This window comes from Acipenser ruthenus, chromosome 4 (assembly GCF_902713425.1).
Source record: "Acipenser ruthenus chromosome 4, fAciRut3.2 maternal haplotype, whole genome shotgun sequence".
Lineage (NCBI taxonomy): Eukaryota > Metazoa > Chordata > Actinopteri > Acipenseriformes > Acipenseridae > Acipenser > Acipenser ruthenus.
The window spans coordinates 89,515,699-89,534,131 of NC_081192.1; the positions used below are offsets into that span (position 1 = coordinate 89,515,699).

The 18,433-nt window shown below is 36.9% G+C and overlaps 1 protein-coding gene across 3 annotated transcripts in view; it reads right to left on the reverse strand.

Annotated features, from left to right (window-relative positions):
* Positions 1–16,038, reverse strand: part of LOC117400457 (vacuolar protein sorting-associated protein 41 homolog) — a 63,809-nt gene extending 47,771 nt beyond the window's left edge. For 2 of the 3 annotated variants that reach the window (XM_034000470.3, XM_034000469.3), the window contains exons 1-3: positions 15,952–16,037; positions 14,630–14,668; positions 4,407–4,514 (exon numbers count right to left, since the gene is read on the reverse strand). In XM_034000470.3, the coding sequence (XP_033856361.1) occupies positions 4,407–4,514; positions 14,630–14,668; positions 15,952–15,972 (168 nt within the window). In that variant the 5' untranslated portion in view covers positions 15,973–16,037. Of the gene's footprint in view, positions 1–4,406; positions 4,515–14,629; positions 14,669–15,951 lie in introns of all 3 variants that reach the window. The other variant, XM_059023062.1, reaches the window with a different exon arrangement.
* Between the last annotated feature and the right edge of the window lie 2,395 nt (positions 16,039–18,433).

Sequence of the window (18,433 nt, forward strand, 5' to 3'; positions counted from 1 at the left end):
CTTGAATGCACCAGGTGCCATGACGATTACTCATCCAGTGCAGACAGACCCGGGTGAAAATATGATGCTTTAAAAATGAAAAAAAAAAAAAAAAGTCTAAGGGGGAGAAATATCTTTCACTTTATAAGCTGCTGTGGACAGATCAAAACAAGAGTCGTAGAATTATATTATCCACTTTCAAATAGCATATAATGAGTCATTTATATCATTAATTTTTAATTGGTTATACAACATTTGCAGGTATTGATGAGTGTTATATTTCAAAAAGAGCAGTGTGGCATAATTAAGACTAGATTTTCCCATGTCTTTTTATATCAAGCCCACTGTTGCATCTGCAATACTAATATGGTTATAAATTGGGCAGGAACAATTATTTTATGCCATCGCAAATCTTGTCAACCTGCTGCATAAATTAAAATATCTTTAAAAGCCATTTACCATAATTACACAAGTATAATGCACCTTCTAATACTCAACACAGGCATGGTCTTAATATTGAAAGTGACTTTACATTACCTTCAATAAGAGAAAATCAGGATTGTAAAGGACTTATATCGTGGTCTCAAAGCGGTGTTTTACTGTAAACATTATCATTTTCAAAAACATTAAAGTGCTTTATTTTTGTATTTCAATGAATATTTATGTTTTCCACAGTTATTTTATTTTAGCAGGGCTCCAAACTGCGACTAAAATGGTCAGAAATGCAACAAATATTTTGTTGGCAACTGTCAACTGTAACAATCGATGAAATACAGATGTCTGGAAGTCCACAGGAGTTGTATTAACATCAGCTGAAAATGAAATATGGTAACCCCAGTTTCATATGTATTTCCTACATAGGGGTTTGGTAATTTTACAGCAGTACCTAGTCATGCCAACGTAGTCACTTTTAATGACTTCGTATTCACAGCGTATCACAAGAGTAGTCACCTTTGAAAAAAAAAAAAAAAAAAAAAATCAAGAATAAGGAACATTGCAGATATTATGGCTAGAGATTTTCTTCTACGGTGCACATATAGATTTGCTGAGTGCTGCCAACTTAGAGTTACCAGGCGTCCCAGGATTGTCCCAGTTTTCAGCTATGAATTCGTTGCATTTTCCCTGTTTTGCTATTGTACATCCATTTTTTTTTTGTGTGTGTGTTTTTTTTTAGTTCCGTACAAAACTATAGCACTGTGCTCAGCAAGGTAACAGCAGAGTAATTTCTTAGGTTGTGTCAACACCTTTAACACAACCTAAGAATAAACTCTGAAGAACAGTGGAAGCAGAAAGCATAGAAATACATGGGAATGTAATTAGGAGGTGTACACCTACCCTGACACTGGTAACCAGAGCAATGTGCTGCTTAATTAACTGCTGCGAGGAAAAATGTAGGGCATTAAAAATGAAATTTAATGCAGCTTACTTGACTGCAGTAGAAAATCCACCATTTACTGCTAATGAAAATGCTGTTTTCATTGTAGTCATCAGCTGCATCAGAAACTTTCGTCTGAAGTCCTGTTTTGTAAATATGCACAAAACGCGGTTTTTTTTTGTTTGTTTGTTTGTTTTTTCCAGAAATGTATCAGTCTGAATTACCAAAATAACACAAGGTGCGTAGTACATAACATTCTTCATAGTGCACTGTCATGTTTTTGATTGGGCATTATACATGAGATGTGCTTTACACAGGTGCGTGTTGTACATGGGATGGACGACTCTTTTACCCAATAACTGGGTAATAATATTTATCAAATATTATATTTAAGATCTGATTGGTAAAGACGCCGCAGTGTGGAGTAGTGGTTAGGGCTCTGGACTCTTGACCGGAGGGTTGTGGGTTCAATCCCCAGTGGGGGACACTGCTGTTGTACCCTTGAGCAAGGTACTTTATCTAGATTGCTCCAGTAAAAACCCAACTGTATAAATGGGGAATTGTATGTAAAATAATGTGATATCTGTATAATGTAAAATAATGTATAATGTGATATCTTGTAAGTCGCCCTGGATAAGGGCGTCTGCTAAGAAATAAATAATAATAATAATAATAATAATAATAATAATAATATATTATCTCCAGTGACAATGATGAGGTTACTTGCATATATTCATGTTTTTAATGTCTTAAAGTTACCAGCATTTTCATGTTTCTGCATTGCTACGGTGGAATTCTACTCATGTTGAATCAAAACCTATATACTGCAGATCTATTAATCATGAATTTCTGATGGTCACATGCTGGTTAACTGACATAGAACTGACCACAATTGTGATGGCTTTTTCCTGAAAATTACTTTCAATAAGGATTATTTTTGTCCATGTTACTGCCCTAGGTTTTTGTCTTGTAGTGTTTTTTCATTTATTCTAATAATTTACTAATTACTTACTGACTGCATATTGTATGCAGACTACAACTACAATGTTATATTACAAGGGCCAGTTTTATAATGTTTTGGTAAAATTGTGTGGATAAATACTACATGCTGACTACATACTGTACCTCCCTTCCTCAGGTGGAAGTAATTATTATTACTATTATTACTACTACTACTACATTACAGAATGTATATTATAATTCTGTGCCAAGTGCATCCAGACATGTTAGTTCTGCCATGGAAATCTACTTTATTTAGGAGTCTTATTTTGTTTTTCTTATGGTCAAGTTTCAGTTCATGTATTCAAGTTGACATTCTAAAAGACTGCAAAAGACCCAACACTAATAAAGACACTCCATACCCAAGCCTTTATTCCATTTAAAATGTATTGCATTAGGACAGGCCCAATGAGGTGCAACAGCATGTCCTCAGGGCTGCTAATAGCAGCAAGTTACAAACATACTGGTCTCTCTCAATTTATGTAATGTCCGCATTTACTGCGTAGAATATCATTGGGCCAGTAATAATGGGATGCAAATCCATCTACATATAGTTTGCATACAGCACACTGCATCAAATATGAGCCCTTCATATTAAATACATAAATAAAAGTAAATACCTGTTGAAGATAGGACTTTGTTTAAAATTTGTTTAGACAAAAAATAGTGTGGCAGCTGGCTATAGGCCCCTAAATACAAAGCTTTCACACTCTACATGGTGAGCACAGTAACTGCCTTGATTCTGTGTATTCATTTATCATACACTCCTAGCCTCCTACAGAAACTGCCATATACTCTGAAACAGATGAAGCTTTTCTACTTTCTTTCTTTTGGGATGACTGCACTGTGTTTTGTGTGTCTCTTGTAGAATTATTTTTGTGCTTTATTTCATTGCCTGCATCCATAGCTTACTCACTGACAAAATTGAATATGGGCTTTTTTAATACATGCACATAATCCTTATCTACCGAAGATCAACCAAAACTCAAAAGTTGTCATTCTATGCAGTCTGAGAAAGAAATGCAATGATATGTGTTTATGGGTATATACAAGTTGTGAGTATATTGCAGGACTTGTAAAAAAACATGTTTAAGGCTACTAGGCTAGTTCAATCCGAATCTTATTTCTTTCAAATGGTTGCATGATCTTTCAAAAACGTGGTTTTATTCCAAACCAATACTCAGCTTGAAATATGGTAATGTACAGTAGTTAACATATCAAAAGTCTTGTGTAGGTCTTGCCTGTTTAACCCTTTGCGGTCCATTGTCGGACCTGGTCCGACATTGCAATTATTCCTATCCGGTCCATTGTCGGACCCTGTCCAACATCATCAAAAAAACGCAAAAAACAGGTTTCTAGTCGTTTTTTCTCCGGAAAAAGCCGAGAAAACCATTCAATGGCCGAGTGGGAGCGACAGGAGCCGAGACAAGCCGATTAAAAAAAAAAAAAAAAAAAAGGCGTATCTCATGATTAGTCATACCTGCCCCTGGCATCCCATATGGGCGGTCATAAGGAAACAAGCTGGCTGATACTGCATCAGCGCACAGAGACTATCACAGACATTTGCAGAGCTTTTTTGAGATGTTATAGTAATAAAATAATGACTTGGATTGCATTATTGAGGAGTTTGGTGATAAAACGAGTGATCAGGAGATGATTGATCGGTATGTACGACTATTATTATTATTATTATTATTATTTATTTATTAGCATATGTGAAAGCAATAGCGAACGAAAGGGTGGGGCAGGGCTGGAGATGCCTAGCGAGTGCTTTGTTGATATGCAGGGCATTTTAAACCCGTTTGACTGTGAAAAAAAAATACTTTTAAACAACGCGTCTAAAATTAACTGCGCGTGTGAAAATAAATTGGACCTGACGCGCACTTAATAAATGGACTGCAAAAGGTTAAATTCATATTTTTCCCACTGGGTGGCAAGCTCAGGAAATGATATAAAGAATGCATTAATTGCTTACTGAACAATACTGTTACTTGGTGAAAATTAAATCAGAATTTAAGTCATTAACCAAATAAATAATACACGAATCAGATACCTTGTCATGGACAGTCATGCAACTGGCTGCATCCTTTTGCAGTATCTCAGTGACACCATTGGTCAAGCGCTCATACTTTAGCTTAGGCTCCTCTTCATTTTCTTCCTCCTGTGGCAATTAAAACAAGACTATCAGTAGTGCAGCTTTGATACAATTAAGACAAAACATTTCATTAGGCAAATGTGTTAAACCCATGTCACTACTTGGAACCTTTGTCAACCAATGTCCTTTTTTATCATAATGATTTATAATGACATGCTCATTTTTTTACACTGACTGGGGAAAATGAAAGCTTATTTTGTGTGTTTATTTGTCACAATAGGTCCACCCTGGTACCATAGAAACTAAATTAGCCTAGAAGGCCTTCACTACGGAACATGTCTACAAAAAGCATTTAAACCTCGAGCTTTATATTAAAACAAAATACAAACAATGCAATGTACTGTTTCTGTACCTGTTGTAAAAAACAAAGTTGTAGGAAAGCAAGCAAACAGGTTTTTGTTTATTATTTAACACCCTGCAGTTACTGTTCCACTTTTGCTTCAGGTCAGGTCATTTGGGCTGATTTTTGCTGACGGATGCAACCACATAACATGTCTAAAGCTAGGATGCAGCTTGTTTACTTCAGGTGATCAGGTGTTGCAGCTGACATTTTTTTTTTTTTAATTTCAATTCATGCAAATCTATGTCATTTTTTAAAAATACAGCTGTGTTCTTTTTATACTATGTATTTAATATATTAAACAGTATAGGAGGAGATATGCGCCACAGCTTTACAAGAGAACACCTAATACACTTCATAATTTCTATTCACAAAACCACTAGATTTTATTCCTCCTCAGGGGGCATAGGGATACCGTTTCATATTTCTATGGACGACAGGTGATTTGTACCTCCCGAATTTCTAACAGTAGGTCTATCTAAAAAGATGTCTCTGTCTCCCAAGAAATATATATTGTGAATGGCCAATCATATGTGAACCATGACCTCTGTATACTGTGCAAAAAATTTAAGCAAAGCAGCATAAAAGCAGAGATGACTGGGCCTCACTCAAACTCAACTCAACACACCTTTATATAGAGTAGGCCCAATCACTAAAATAAAAATAAAATGTGTCTAGTTGTGTACAAAATGTGGCCAGTTCTAGACAGCTGAATGAGTGATTTAAAAAAGTACAATATATACAACACACAGAGCCTTTAGGACGAATATCCTTGCAAATCAGACCCACTAGCCTTCAATACATCAAGTGAATAAGAAAAGGGAGCAATGAAGCTTTTTTTTTTTATATATAAACAATTGAAATACCGTATTTACTCGCACTTTTGTGGCCAAAATAAAAGTTCAAATTAGGGGGAGCGACTTGGATTCAAGGTTTTTAGTTAGGGGACCAATTTACATTTGCGCATGTCAAATATTCTGGTGCGCTTGAACGAGACCAACTGTACACAGTACTGCCCCCTACAGACATTACTCTCGGTACAGTACCGGTATATTAAAATGGCTGCAAAGCGAATTTCATGAACACTTTTTGATGCAGCTTTTTGTTTGCTGAAGAAAAGAAAAACTGCAGCATCTGAGATGTGTCAGAAGATGGAGACGCAATCGACAGGCTATTGTAGCGTGCACGGGGGAAGGCAGCTGTAGGGCTGGCAGGTGACGTAACCATACACAACGACATAAGCCCGATATACGCTCCTTGCAAGGGAGCCGGCTCTTTTGACAATAAAGCAGACAAATAAAGTTAAAGGTAATTTACCCTTTCCCACAATGACTGTCGTTCAATACTGAAAATACTGTAGATATTGTCTTTTTCCATTTGAATTTGTAATATAGTAGGTAACATACTCTGATGCTTTAATGTACAGTAATACAGTGTTCCCTGCTGCCACCTAGAAATGAAAAAGTAATTTAACCATTAAGTATTGTGTTTTTTTCATTAAGAGTTAAATGTGACTTGCATTCAGGGTCTTTTTTTTTTTTTGGCGACTTAAATTTGAGTACACACGGTACTTTTTTTTTTTTTTTTTTTTACTGTATTTTTAGTTTTAAATTTGCATTGTGAAGTGAAAGAAGTGGTTTTACTGAGACCCATAAACCATCCATGAAGTGCATGATTTATTTGTATTTAATTGTTGACGGAGTCATGCTTAAAGATGAATTCCATCATTCAGCCAAATCATGTTGTGGTATAGTGACGTGGACTTGGGGCTAAGATAAGGTCACCCAAGTCTCTTCATGTGCAACCTGATCCAGATTCGAACCAGACCTCTGTTTTGTTTGTTTGTTTGTTTTAATAGTCCTTGCAACACGTTCGCTTTCAATTGGTGATTCTCCACAGCGCCTGCACTCTGCGATGGAGCTGCTAAATGAGGAGCTACAGTAATTCGCTCCAATGGTGCTGGTGGCTTCATGATATGGACTAGGAGACTGCAGTCCACTGGAGTGTTTTGTTCCTATTCTTTGACAATGTGAGAAAACACTGAAATCACAGTGAAGACAAAGATGAATAAAAAACTATGAGCTTGTAGTCATTCCAGAAAAACAAACAAGCCTGCGTTTGAAGGCATGTGTGAAGGCTGGAATGTTTATAGATTTCTGATTTGAAATACGTCTTGCCCGACTAAGCCTGGCGGGACATGATTTCTAAAGCATACAGATTTGTATTATTCTCATTTCCCAGACATTTCATTCACTGTATAACTTTCCATGAACTGACACAACTTTCTTTATTAGCTGTATACGATTTATATTGTACACTACTGTATTCAGATAAGTCAAGCCACACAGGGCAATTCTCATTTTAATGTTTCAGTTGCTGTTATTTATATGATATATAGACACACAAACTTTATTAAAATGCTTGTCCGATTCTAACATTTAATTAAAATGTTAATTTTTATACAGAGCGATTAGAAAGTAACTGATGGAAGTTCTAATACAGTATGTTAGCCGTATTAAGCAGTATAGGCAGTATCACTTATAGGGGTCATCTACAGAGCCCTCAACAAATCCTGGTGGTCATCCAAATATCTTGCTTATCATTTGGTTCCTTAACCTGCTCTGCAGTGAACAGTTTTCCCACAGCAACAGTGCAAAGTAGCAAAATTACTCACCTGTATGTTGTATGTAGTGTGTAAATGTTGGTGTTTATGTATAAAGTGCACAGATTATAATGTGGGTTATTAGCACAGGTGATATAAAGTGTAACTTGTAGTTAGACACGAGGATGGCACAAATCACTTCACGTGCAAATTAAAAGGGTATTTGTATGAAAGCATGGGAAGAGCACAAATTAGTTCACGTGCAGATGTACCGAGATTCCAATTGAATGATTGATTAGCAATCGAGTCTCAGTACAGCTGCATAAAAGGGGCACGTTTTCACTCATTCGGGGTTGTGTGTTCATGAGTGGAGAACGGGTGAGAGAGAAAGAAGAGTAATTTATATAAAATAACAATTGCTATTTCGTGCTGGAAGCTCCAGCACGGTACTTGTTTTTCTGTTTGTCTGTCTATTTACTTTGGCCAACGCACCGTTTTGTTTGTTCAGTCTGTGTTTTCTGTTTTGTACAACCTTTTTATTTGAAATAAACCAGTCATATAGAGTGTAGCAGCGTCATATTGTCCTGATATATACACAAATGCTCAATGGGCGTTAAAGATATGCCACAGAATTTGGGATGAAGGAACAGGGATTCTAGTTGTCATAGTAGCTGTAGCAGTAGTAGTATAGTGGTATGAAAAATATTCGTACTGCTTCACACCACACTTTTTAAATATTTTATTACAAAAAAAAGTTGGTGTGAACAGTTTTATCAGTTTGTGTTCTTGCAACAGCTGAAATGGTTTAAAGGGAAGAAATACCAGATGAAAATAAATACAGCTGCTTTCTTTATAGCACAAAGCTACTATAAATTCAAATACCTGTACCCCATACCTAATGCCAATTACTCTACACACAGTACTGGACCTTGAAATAAAATCTTCTTTCAGCAATACAACTCTGAAAAGAATAATGTATGCATACAGACGTGCTCAAATTTGTTGGTACCTTTACAGCTCATTGAAATAATGCTTCATTCCTCCTGAAAAGTGATGAAATTAAAAGCCATTTTATCATGTGTACTTGCATGCCTTTGGTATGTCATAGAATAAAGCAAAGAAGCTGTGAAAAGAGATGAATTATTGCTTATTCTACAAAGACATTCTAAAATGGCCTGGACACATTTGTTGGTACCCCTTAGAAAAGATAATAAATAATTGGATTATAGTGATATTTCAAACTAATTAGTTTCTTTAATTAGTATCACACATGTCTCCAATCTTGTAATCAGTCATTCAGCCTATTTAAATGGATAAAAGTAGTCACTGTGTTGTTTTGTATCACTGTGTGCACCACACTGAACATGGACCACAGAAAGCAAAGGAGAGAGTTGTCTGAGGGGATCAGAAAGAATATAATAGACAAGCATGGTAAAGGTAAAGGCTACAAGACCATCTCCAAGCAGCTTGATGTTCCTGTGACAACAGTTGCAAATATTATTAAGAAGTTTAAGGTCCATGGAACTGTAGCCAACCTCCCTGGGCGCGGCCGCAAGAGGAAAATCGACCCCAGAGTGAACAGAAGGATAGTGCGAATGGTAGAAAAAGAACCAAGGATAACTGCCAAAGAGATACAAGCTGAACTCCAAGGTGAAGGTACATCAGTTTCTGATCACACCATCCGTCGCTTTTTGAACGAAAGTGGGCTCCATGGAAGAAGACCCAGGAGGACTCCAGTTTTGAAAGAAAAACATAAAAAAGCCAGACTGGAATTTGCTAAAATGCTTATTGACAAGCAACAATCCTTCTGGGAGAATGTCCTTTGGACAGATGAGTCAAAACTGGAGCTTTTTGGCAAGTCACATCAGCTCTATGTTCACAGACGAAAAAATGAAGTTTTCAAAGAAAAGAACACCATACCTACAGTGAAACATGGAGGAGGCTCGATTATGTTTTGGGGCTGCTTTGCTGCGCCTGGCACAGGGTGCCTAGAATCTGTGCAGGGCACAATGAAATCTCAAGACTATCAAGACATGCTGGAGCGAAACGTACTGCCCAGTGTCAGAAAGCTCTGTCTCAGTCGCAGGTCATGGGTCCTCCAACAGGATAATGACCCAAAACACACAGCTAAAAGCACCCAAGAATGGATAAGAACAAAACATTGGACTATTCTGAAGTGGCCTTCTATGATTCCTGATCTGAATCCTATCGAACATCTTTGGAAAGAGCTGAAACTTGCAGTCTGGAGAAGGCACCCATCAAACCTGAGACAGCTGGAGCAGTTTGCTCAGGAAGAGTGGGTCAAACTACTTGTTAACAGGTGCAGAAGTCTCATTGAGAGCTACAGAAAACATCTGATTGTAGTGATTGCCTCTAAAGGTTATGCAACAAAATATTAGCTTAAGGGTCCCATCATTTTTGTCCATGCCATTTTCATTTGTTTTATTATTTACAATATTATGTTGAATAAAAAATCGAAAGCAAAGTCTGATTTCTATTAAATATGGAATAAACAATGGTGGATGCCAATTACTTTTGTCAGTTTCAAGTTATTTCAGAGACAATTGTGCATTCTTCGTTTTTTGTGGAGGGGTACCAACAAATTTGAGCATGTCTGTATCTGTGGGCACCTATTCTTTTATTTTAAACGTTCTTGGCTGGACAACAAAACTGAAACACCTGACCTTACTAGGTCATCTTGGATACTGAAGCACCTGCCAACCAAATATAACTACAACAGCAAGAAGAACATTGAATGCCCCTCTATCAAAAAGCACAACTGACAGTGAAATATTAAGCTTTCAAATGTACATTAACTGCCAAAATGAGCCCAGCCATATTAAAAGGAAGCTTCAGAAAATTAATGCTCTTGCATCTAGGATTATGTATGATGCAAGAACATTTGTTGTATTGGCCTAACGCTTCCGTTTTCCATAAGATGGAAGTACCAAGGGTAAGCAGAGCAACCGTTCATAAAAAGAAAATCAATAATTTGTGTTAAATTTTAATAATCCTGCTAACTCGCAACTATAACCGTCAACAGCTTGAGCTGATGACAGTTAGCTGCGTTTCTATGACAACCTGGCGAAACGTGCACAAGTCTAGACTTGCAGCAATACTTAGATATGAAAAGAGTGACATTTCGACCCTTTATATTTGTAAAAGCGGCACAAAAATCAATTTCTTTCTTCCACAAAAGTTTTTAAAATTACAGGAAAAAAAAAACGCTGAAATTTAAAGCAACAGCACACTTTAGAATTTATCAAAATTGTTTCACCCAAACCTCACTGTGGCAGGGGTGAGGCCTGCCCCTGTAAAGAATATGGTTTTGTTAGATTTGCACATACAAATGTTTAATTTTGGATATGGCAGGGCTGGGAGGTTAAACGTCCCTCCCTACCTAATTGAAAGGAATGTGCAGCACCTGTCTTTAAAAAGGGGCTGGAAAGCCAGCCCTTGGTTCTTCTTTGTTGGTTTGTGTTTCTTTGACAAGCCAAGGAGGAGAACCCTCACGACTGTGTATGGAACCAGGGTGAGCTAAGGATTATCACTGAGTGTGTAACTGGGATAACTGCATATATTTTAGGGTAGGGATTAATTTAGGAGATTTTAATCCCACTAAAGTTTATTTCAGTTTGTGTTAGGGAGAAGGCTCCTAGCACGGCCCAAGCTTAGCCACCTCTAGTTTTATAGCTGTTTTTCCCACTGTGTTGTTTTTTGTCATGTACATGTTTGTATATATTGTAGCATGCATGGGGGTAGGGGTCACAGCTGGTAGGTGACGCAAATATGAAGACATAAACCTGATACCAGCTCCTGTAAGAGAGGCGGCTCTTTTGAACAGCGGTATCGGCACTATGTTTCAGAGCGGTAGATCCCAGGTTCGCGTCCCACCTCCGCCTGTGAGAACCCCCTGCCTGCAGGAACCGCTAGGATCACCACACTATCCTTCCGCACTAGGGATACCATTGCTAGTACCCTAGTGGCGGCCACGTACCACTGCACCTGACTGCCCTTGATTTAATAAAACGTGGACGCCTGAGCGGTGTTTCAACTTCAAACCCTCTGTGTCTCTCATCGGATACCCACACAGTAACAACACCCCCGTTACACTCATGTACTAGATTACATTCAATATATGTTGCACAGCAGAAATTCCTTTCAACAGAGCCCCCATCAAAAAGTTAGAATTCAGGATAAAGCTAAACAGGAATGCATTTTCAGGTTTATATATATATATATATATAAAAAATTACAATATATTTTCTTAAATGAATAAACATAAAAAATACATTTTCCATAGAAGTACAGCAACAGCAACACTAGTTGAGACAAGGAATACCAAATTGTTCTGTGTGGTATTTGTTGCTGATGTGTATATATACTATATATTACACTACACCCACTAGGGGACGAATATTGCAGGGGCACAGCAAATTTTAAAAAGTAACTGGGATGTGATGACAAACAGAAAATGATTCAAAGTAAATCAACAAGGATACGTTGATAACTATACTATATTTAAATACAACAGTTTCCCAAACTCTGATAACGACAACTATTATTATTATTATTATTATTATTATTATTATTATTATTATTATTATTTATTTTGCATTATTGTACCTTCAGTTTTCCCTCCAAGTTAGAAAGTTCCATCACCATAGCAATTTCAAGATACTTGATCTATGCGCAAAAAAGTATTTAACATATTTTGCACCAAACATACTTGAAAAACACTAGGATAAGACTTGTAACTTTAAAAAAAAAAATTGCTTTTAGTGATGTGCTGCATCTAAACTAGCATGACCCAGTGTTCGTGCTAGGCCGCGCCATTGCGCTGATGCCCCCCTGAAATAAAACATGTCCCGCTGAATTTCTCTTAACGCACCTGTGTGTCCCCCTTCCCAGACCAGACGCAATACCAATACGCAGTAAATTAATGCATTTTGTATTAACTTGACATGTCTGACGACAAGCTAATCTTTTTTACTTGTTTGTTTACTGTGGTTAATGTGGTTTCTTCTGCAGCGGTTTTCAAACTGGGGTACGCAAGAAAAATTCTGAAATGACGGACAACGCATTTTATTTATTTAGTACCACTTGCCAACATCTATTGCAAACTTTTGTCATGTAATCAAAGTTTAATCGCTAACACCAGACTGATGTGCTTTGACAGAGCGTTCAGTGCACACATGACTAATTTACATATTAAATATGTACGTTTTAAATAAGCCCTGTTGTTTAAATGTCATATAAACAGTTGTGCGGTTCTTTGGGATAAAAAAAAAATTACATTTTAAAAAATTAAAAGCCTAGTCTTTAACTAATTTTATTTCCTGTGTGCATTCCTGCCTGCAAATCGATATTTATTTTTTGCAACGACCCGATTAAAGTTTATTGTAACTTAAGTACTATTGGTTCATTTCAAAATACAAAATGTATGGCCAATCAGAAACCGAAGTATTGCCATGTGGTCTAATATGACAAGCCGTTACGTCTGGTGTGAGAGTAAGAGTTTTTAGCTTTCAATCCAGTGAAAAAATATGGATTGTTGGCTCAATAGTACTACATTACTAGCAAAGGGCGATCAAGACGAAATACCGTCAGATTAAAAACGCCAAAAGTGTCTTGCGACTGAAGCTCTCTCCAATATCCTTGCCATCATCAGTGATTTGTGTGGTAACAAGCAGGGAGGGACATCCATTACACTGATACTAAGTAAGCCTTATTATTATTATTTTTTTTAATTAGCATCAGTACTGTACGTTTTAGTCACCAAGAATTTTATTATCATTAAAAATACGATTGCCATTTGCTATCAGGGAGTAAGTAGTCCTATGTCATTTCTGAGTGACTGAGTTTAGCACAGAGGCTTTGTTGATTTTAATTAATTAGTAATTACAATAAAATGATGTTGATGTTTCCAACAACTAAAAACCTGTTTGAGGGACTATTTTTATCCAAAAGTAAATATAATATATTTATTTCCGTCATAATACTGTAACTTTTATAATTGTATCCATCACACACTCCTAGGCTCTTGTGCGTTTTAGTGTATCATGACTCATATATTATGACCCTCAGATGGGGGTACGTGGTGGACTACATTTTTTGGAAAGAGGTACGCAGCTTAAAAAGACTGAAAACCCCTGTTCTAATGTGATTTGGTACAATGGATGTCCTCAACTCAGTGGTACACCAGCATCACTGTGACACATTTCCCAATATTTTCCCCAGAAGTGACAGTGAGTATTGTAGAGACACCTTGGTTGTATCTACACCTTTACAGTTTTATTTTCTGTTCTTCAGAAACAAAAGGTCTGTAAACTCTGTTGGCATATTTAAAACAAACAAAAATAATAAATGGTGGTTGGTTCTGAATCAAACATATTGACCCCCTCACTGAAGAAAATGTCCCCCTAAAATTGAGAGGGGGGCACATTGACCCTCAGTCTGTAAGTCCTGGAGCAAACACTGATGACCTTGGACCCACACTTCAGCAGAACCATCAATACACAAGAGGAAAATCCAGAGATTTCTACTGTCGTCCGCAGACATAAGTAAGATGGATATACCACACACACTAAACAGACCTCCAGAGACATACAATAAGCTGCAATTACCATTTTGTGTTCCTTTTTGTTTTTGTTTTTTTGGATCCACCCAAGGTATTTCAGATTAGATGTTACATTACACGTTGAGTGGGTTTTGATTCTAAGTATAATTTCATGCATGAAGAAAAACAATATCCAGTCAAAATGTTTCAGAAGCTCAACATGGCAGCATCCTTAGTGAACCAAGTATAATTTCAACACAGTAAGGGGGTTATTAAAAATGCATTGCTTTTTTGACTGCAGGTGGATTAAGAATCACATTTCTACTGCCACATGCAGTTTACATAATCTCATAGAGCTGCGGCCCTCTTACAAGAAATCTGGCCCCAGGTACAACCTGTTAGCACATTTCCAGCATTAATTCCTACCGCTGAAATGAGAAACCACTCCTGTGGCTAAAGTTCTGCAAGTTATTTTTATGTGACCTCATGAAAAGTTAGTGACCAAAGGCTTGTTTGTTACTGCCGCATCTGACCATCACATAAATAAAGGAAATTTGTGTTTTTTTTCATGATACAGACACTGTTCAACAATTAAAATTCCATAAGACAGTGCAACTTACCTCTGAATCATCTGAGGATTCTTCACTAGATTTTCGTCCCTAAAAAAAACAAAACAAGAGCCATATAATTAAATCTAAGCCCTGGGTTATTCTGGGGTTTGACATAAAAAATAAACCTATATTACAGCAATTACTATAGATATAATACGACCCTTATTCATGTTTCATAATGTATTATAATCTTAATATATAAAGAAGAATGTTTGTCTGTCTGTCTGTTCCTTTATGCATTTGGACCCCGCAGGAGCCAGTGCAACCAAACTTTGCATGGCCGCCTCTTTCATCCAGGGGAAGGTCCAGGGCTATGTTTGGATCCAAAATTTTGACCCCCGGGGTACTTTATTTAGTAACCCCATTGCTGGATCACGACAGTAACCATGTCTCTCAAACTAAAAGAAACCCAAAAACAACAATAAATAAATAAAAATAACAATTAAAAAAAATTAAAATGGCAAAAAACTAAACTAAACAAAAAGTTAAAAATGGGAAAGGGGTCCGAGCGCATTGTGCCACACCCAAGATCGGTAACTTATAGGAAACCATAAGGCTACCGTTCCCCAATTTGTCATGCATTAAATATTGAAATATTGAATTTCTCCTGGCAACGCCGGGTACTTCAGCTAGTGTACAATATTATCTAGGAATACAATGAGCATACTTATGGTTTAACGCGTATGGCAAAAACAGACATGTGTATACTATTTTACTGTTTCATTTGACTTGTTTTGTGGTCCTGTGGTATAGCGGTGTGCGAGGCTTCACTTTTCCATCTCAAGTTTAAGAGACGTTCTCAATATCCAGTGTCTAGAGGGGTCCATAATTGCAGCCACTCCTAAGCCAACTCAGTAAAAGTACAACACATTTTGTTCCCCAGTGCTACAGTAGCTGTTAACCATATCTGAGCTGTCCTGTTTTACAAAAACAATATCTAAAGACAGAATTACCCTCACAGACACTATAAGGAATTCGAAACCTAGGCACGAATGATAGTACATAGCTTCCGCATACCCTACAAAGAATCCTCGTTTCAATCTAATACCATTGCTTTAAAAAAACGAATAATGACATGAAAAAACACGTATTTTGTTACTGATATCAAATTAACTAATAATGTTTGTATGAACCACACACAATACGTTGATGCTCTATGACTTGACAATACAATACTTTCTGTAAGATTTATTCATGCTGCGTAACCTTTTTAGACAGTTAGTTCTAACCGCATTTTAAATAAAGCCTACGCACAGAGAATTATTTTCTTAAAAAGTTAATTATTTCCAAGAGTAGTTCTATTTAAATAGTATTCTCTAGTGATAGCTTACCTGCTCCTCTACTTCCGCCATAGTGCAGCTGCTGAATATCACATGATAAAAACAGGAAGAAGATAACTGCAATCTGGGAAATGAAGTTTTTCGTGAAGGCTGAAAATATACATTGCATTCATGAGCTATACTTGTACGGTGCTGCAAAGATAAAAAAAATCAATAACTTTTGCGTGAACTACTTATAGAGTATAAAATTAATATGTGTTTTTTATTACTAAGGTCTCTGTTCACTTCTGTAGTCTGGGCCAGGACATTCTATTAAGTTTTCCTGCAAATACAGTGCCACTGCCTTAACATTATGGTGAAACGAGTGGAACTCCTCATATTGAATGAAGATTAGAGAAAGAAGAGTGGTGATCTTGTGTACATACTGTAAAGGTAGAGATGGTGAGAAAGGGGGCTTATGCATTGTTAACAGTAAATTAAAACATCATGTTTAGGAAATATTGTTTTTCCAGGATGGTCTTTTCCCAAAATGTGTCAGTACACCTTTAATAGGAGACTGTAGTTCATCTAATATAAGGTAAGGTATACAAATGAGTGCATCTTGGCTAAATCCAGAAACTAACAGCTTATTTAACTAAAAATAAATTTTAGTTTATATGTATATGTTGCTTGCACGTTTGTATAAGCTGACCATCCAATGATTAAGTAAAGTGTAATAATATATATTCCCCAAAATATATTCTGTAACATAGAAATGCTCATGATGATTAAGACAGCAGATCAGAGAGACTTTGATAAAGGGCTGGCTGATAGTAGCCACTCTTAAAAAAAAAAAAAATGAAAATGATGTATAAAAAATGAAAATGATGTGTGGGACAAGACTAAAATTGTCCTAATAAAGTTATTGTTAAAGTAAATGATATGCAATTGCAAACATTGCTTGGGTACTTAAAAACCTGAAGTATTTTGTATGTAGTGAATAACAGCCTGTCTCTCTTTAACACCAGCTATTGGATATTTGTCAATGTCACTTCATATCTGCAGAAAAACTCATACGTTGCATATTGTGTAGAGTGTGTGTGTGTGTGCATGCGCCTTGGTACTGTGGGGTCGCATGACTTTTTCATCCTATTTGGTAGAGCAGCTTCGCTTTTTCTGCTTTTGGATATGGTTGTGACTCTGAGTGCACACGCTGATTGTTCGATGCATGCAAGAAACCCCCTGCCTCCCTTTCTCAGACTCCATGTGATGGACAGTGATCTCTCAGACCTGCCAGACACAGGGATTATGAACGCTGTAATTGGTCAGGTACGGAGTCAGCCGTTTGCACTTCATACCTATGTAGGTATTAAGTAAGACATTTGTACTATCTATTTTTTAACATGGTAAAAATTTTTTAAAAATACAGTGACGTCAAAAATTAGGCCTAGTTCCAAGATAATTTTGTCCTGTTTTTTCCTCAGTTTTTGACATATCATATCACTGTCTATTCAATAAACTAAACGTTACAAGCACTGCTATCATTTAAAATTGAATAAACCCCATTGTCTTTACACAGCCTCTCTGTACTGTGCTTAATAATATTGTTTTATACAAGTGCACCCACAGGGGTATGAAATATCCAGAATGTGTGTGTGTGGGGGGGGGGGGTTCTGTGTGTGTGTATTAATGTGATCAATGCAGCACTCCGGCTGGAGATTAGTACTGGAGTCTGAGGTGTTTTCTATTGCCCAACCCCCCCCCCCAGTCTTGTGGCATTATAGCGTCGGTCTCATATGTTCTTCTTTCTTTACAATATGATGTGTGACAGAGCGCAGTGAATGTAGTGGCCCTCGTTGCTGCAAAGGGCAGACTGTAAATGAAACACTGCCACAGTCAGAAAGGTCCAGGTGGTCTGCCGCACTTCCTAATGCAATCCAGTAGCAATAGCTTTAATAAACAGCTCTATTTAGTTCCACCACCAAGCGTCAGCCAAAACCCTTCTCTCGTTTCCCGTAAGGTGAACTGGTCAGAGGGGCTGCTGTAATAAACACAGTACCAGAGGAATATCTCTCAAAGGCCTCTCACTTTTGGGTTTTTAGACCTGTTTCGTCTTTGTCTGCTTGGATACCAATGGGTCAGTGAGTCTTGCTTTCTTTTTTTTTTAATCTGTATTATTAAGCAAAATTCTTTGCATAGTGCACTTCCTGCTTCAGTTGAAAGCTTTAATATGATCTAATATAGAAATCCCTGGGTTCTGTAATCTCACTCTTTAATCTAAAACCGCTGGATTTAGTCTTAACTGTTTGCTGGATCTCAACATGAAATCATACTGGCCGTATACAGTTATTTGAAAATGTAATCAATCATTACCTTAAAAAAATATTATAATTTGTATTAAGTTAGTAGTAGCTGTTATTTTTTTTTTTTCATACGTTTTTCTGCTTATGCCAAATGTGTTGATGAGGCCTTTATATATTGCTGGTAGGGTAAATAAATAAATAAATAAATAAAAATGTGCCCGCTTCTGCTATGCAGTGTTAAACTGCTGATA